The sequence below is a fragment of the Rhagoletis zephyria genome, unplaced genomic scaffold (genome assembly GCF_001687245.7).
Source record: "Rhagoletis zephyria isolate East Lansing unplaced genomic scaffold, Rhagoletis_zephyria_1.1 Rzeph_scaffold_10583, whole genome shotgun sequence".
Taxonomy (NCBI): domain Eukaryota; kingdom Metazoa; phylum Arthropoda; class Insecta; order Diptera; family Tephritidae; genus Rhagoletis; species Rhagoletis zephyria.
Genome location: NW_016167660.1, coordinates 6,619 through 9,877, shown reverse-complemented (window position 1 = coordinate 9,877; position 3,259 = coordinate 6,619). Strand labels below are relative to the sequence as shown.

Here is a 3,259-nt window from a genome sequence, read left to right as displayed (position 1 = left end):
AAATGCAAATAAATTAATTAGATATGTAATGCAGTTCGGCTTGCGAACTGATGAGCACAGCGGAAACAACAATTAGCGCGAACGTTATAATGCGACACATGTATGTACATATGTGTATATGTATTATATTAATTAATATAATTATTTCCATTTTTACGCGTTCGTTTCCTCGTAGCTTTTGATTATATATTTTTTTTTTTCGTTCATTTTAAATGCGCTTTACGAGCGATCACCTTTTGTTTATTTACGGAAATCTTAGCACTTCATGACTAAACAGCCGGTCAGACACTAAAGAAGAAGAAGAACACAGTACACAAGCAATTCATCAATGTGTGGTTAATAATTTCAATTCGGCATTTGTCTTTGTTTTATTTATTTTTATTCTGGGGATGCGTACTGTAAATAGTAATTAATTATAATTTGGATTGAATTTCTCTTTCGCCGAACAGAGGCCGGGATATTTTGAATTGGGGCCGGTTGTACATTCCGAAGCGGATGCGCCCACCCGATAAACCGGCGTTTCCAATGCATATTTACTTGCATAATTGCAGGCTGTATTGTAGATGTACAGAAAAGGGTAGGCGGGGTGTGTGTAGCGTGACATGGCGCAGCCGACATGAGTATTGCGATCGATCATCATTTCTGCGAAGTGGCCATACTTTTCGCTGTAGGAAGATGGTGGGTTTTACATAATTATTAAATTTTTCAAATATTTCACCTTCTTTCACTTACAAATTCGATGAAACACGAAATGAGCGTATGTAACTGCTATCGATTAGTGGATATTCGCCAAACCATAAACCCATCGACATGGCTATGATATCCGTCACATTGGCTTCCAAGTCGTGGCGACGATCAACGCCCGAAAGATTTTGTCCCACACTCGGAAAACGATAGGAATTATTGCAATCATCGTGCTCCACATAACACATTTTCAAATTCAGTGATGCCAAAAAGGCGAGTTCTTCATCCCACACCATGGTGGCCATGCGCGCGGCTGGATAGTAGCCGGGTAGCTCGCCGAGCGCTACAAAGTTGCGACGTTTATTGTGTTCGTGCAGAATGTGCTGACGATATTGCCGCAAGTCAAAGAGTGTGGCATCTTCTGGACAGTTTTCAGCGAACCGCTGCGAAAAGGAAGCAGATGAGAAAAAGCAAAGAATTAATAAAATTATAGGCAATAAAATTGTTTGATACACTCTATTTATTTGTATGCTTTTGGAAATAAAGCACCTTGTAGGCCAGGGCCGGCGAACCTTTATACATACACGTGCCATTATTTCCAAAGAATTATTCAATGTAGCCATGACGTGCCAAAAAGAATTCCTAACTTATCACCGTTCTTGAAGTCATTGGTAGACACTTAAATCGTGAAAAAATTAAATGTCTCTGTGTACCTCGTGTCCATACGCAAGCCTCCAGCAGCCACTGTGTGACCCATCAGTATTCCCTGACGACTATAAAGATGCCACCACAAGGTTTAAAACCCGCATTGGATGACGCTGCGAAGATAAATAATTATGGTAAGAGTCGCCCGCTTCAAACCTTTTCAAACTTGCCGCTGAAGGCATGTGTACGGATCACTTTCACCTTTTGTGGTGGCTTTAAAGGGAAAGATTTTTGCCAGATTGTCTGAGAAAAAATATGCACTGGTGGCCACATTTACAAAGCAGTCTTTGGTTCAAAATTTAACTGATGTCGTTTAGCTGATTGGGGTAACTAATTTTTAACGCAAACATCTCCAACTTTTGTCGGTTGCAATATCTACATACATATGTGAGTCTGCATTTTGACAAATGCTTACATAAAAAAAAAACAAATACAGAAGCAAGCTTTTAGCGTCAAATGCTTTAAAGGCGCTGGCCCAATGCAGGCTTGCTTTGCGCGCCTTGCTGACATCAATTTGCTTTGACTTACTTTGAAAACTTGCTTGGCCGTGGCCGTGGTGGCTTGGAACGCTGTCAAAGTAACCAGCTGTCTGGTTGAAAAGTCAATGTCTGCTCCCTTAACGTTAATAATTATTTCCTAGAAAACTCTCTTTCAGATTTATTTTTAAATAAATGCGAAATAATGTTTGTATTTAAAATAAATGAGAATAATGATACATACATATCTATTTCTACATTTACTAAAAAAAACTATAACTTAAAAAAGCGATTTACTTGAAGAAGAAGTTTTTTCCTCTCGTGTAAAATTTGTAAAAGTGGGCTTCGCAACTTATTACTATAAGATAACGATATGTTAAATATATATATATGTGGAAGCAATGAATCATTTTTATTTCATTCGGAACAACCTGCATTTTCTGTTACTTTTTTAAATTAAGTAAGCAACTTTTTGTTTGAATTTATGTATTTTGAAAGGAACATACCTTTTTGTCAAAAGCCTACAAAACGCTTTCAAATAAAACATTTGCCTAATTCAAACTTTGAGGCGCTTAAAGCAAGTGAAGAAAAGCTGCCATTTGGCCAGCCTTTATACGTTTTAGTATATTTCAAATAATTCTTCAAAGCAAGCCTGCATTGGGTCAGCACCTTAAGGGTAAAATTGGCAAAGCTTCCACTTAAACTTAAAGGAAATAATGAAATCATCACAACAATTTCATTCCTTACATTAAAGCTTAATGAGCGTAAAAGTTGCACTGTGTTTTCTTATTTTCGTAAATAGTCAAACCATTTTAAGAGTAGGTGTGCCGGGAAATTTTTGTTTTGGCACCAAAAGGGTGCCGCGGTGAAAAAAAGTTTGGGAACGCCTGCTTTAGTGAATCAATTGTGTTTTCAAACGCTCACTCTAAATTTCTGCGACACTGTATTGGATACCAGGCCACTGGAGGTGGGAAGATGGCCGACGATTTGGCACTAGAAGGATCCTCAACTGTCTTTATGGTGCCGGAATCATTGTGTTGGATACATAGACGCCTGGTCTCTTAAGCTATCCCTCTAATAGGAAGGATATCAATCTTTTAAAAAGAGCAGATATCAGATTGCTTTGCTGAATACGTAACTGAATTCGTTACCATTTGCACAGAATAAGCTTGCCCACAAAGTCAGAATGCTGGCTCTGCCTTTAAGATGTTGAATCTTCAGAGCACATTTTTTGTGATATTATGACTTTGGCCAGAAAAATAAGTACATATCTAAAACATGTATAACACTGTGCGACAGTAAATTTTACCCACAAACAAATCTATATATTCGCCAAACCATGGGCCAAATATAGTAAAACTGCGTTTATATTTTACTCTCTGATGGCATGCTCT

General features: G+C 38.0%; 1 protein-coding gene across 1 annotated transcript in view; it reads right to left on the bottom strand.

Annotated features, from left to right (window-relative positions):
- Window positions 1-367: 367 nt before the first annotated feature.
- The window catches only part of LOC108376512 (uncharacterized), a 9,457-nt gene continuing 6,565 nt past the window's right edge, over window positions 368-3,259 (bottom strand). Inside the window, exons 3-5 of the mRNA XM_017632735.1 lie at window positions 1,918-1,969; window positions 733-1,127; window positions 368-665 (exon numbers count right to left, since the gene is read on the bottom strand). Of these exons, the coding sequence (XP_017488224.1) occupies window positions 410-665; window positions 733-1,127; window positions 1,918-1,969 (703 nt within the window). The 3' untranslated portion in view covers window positions 368-409. The remainder of the gene's footprint in view (window positions 666-732; window positions 1,128-1,917; window positions 1,970-3,259) is intronic.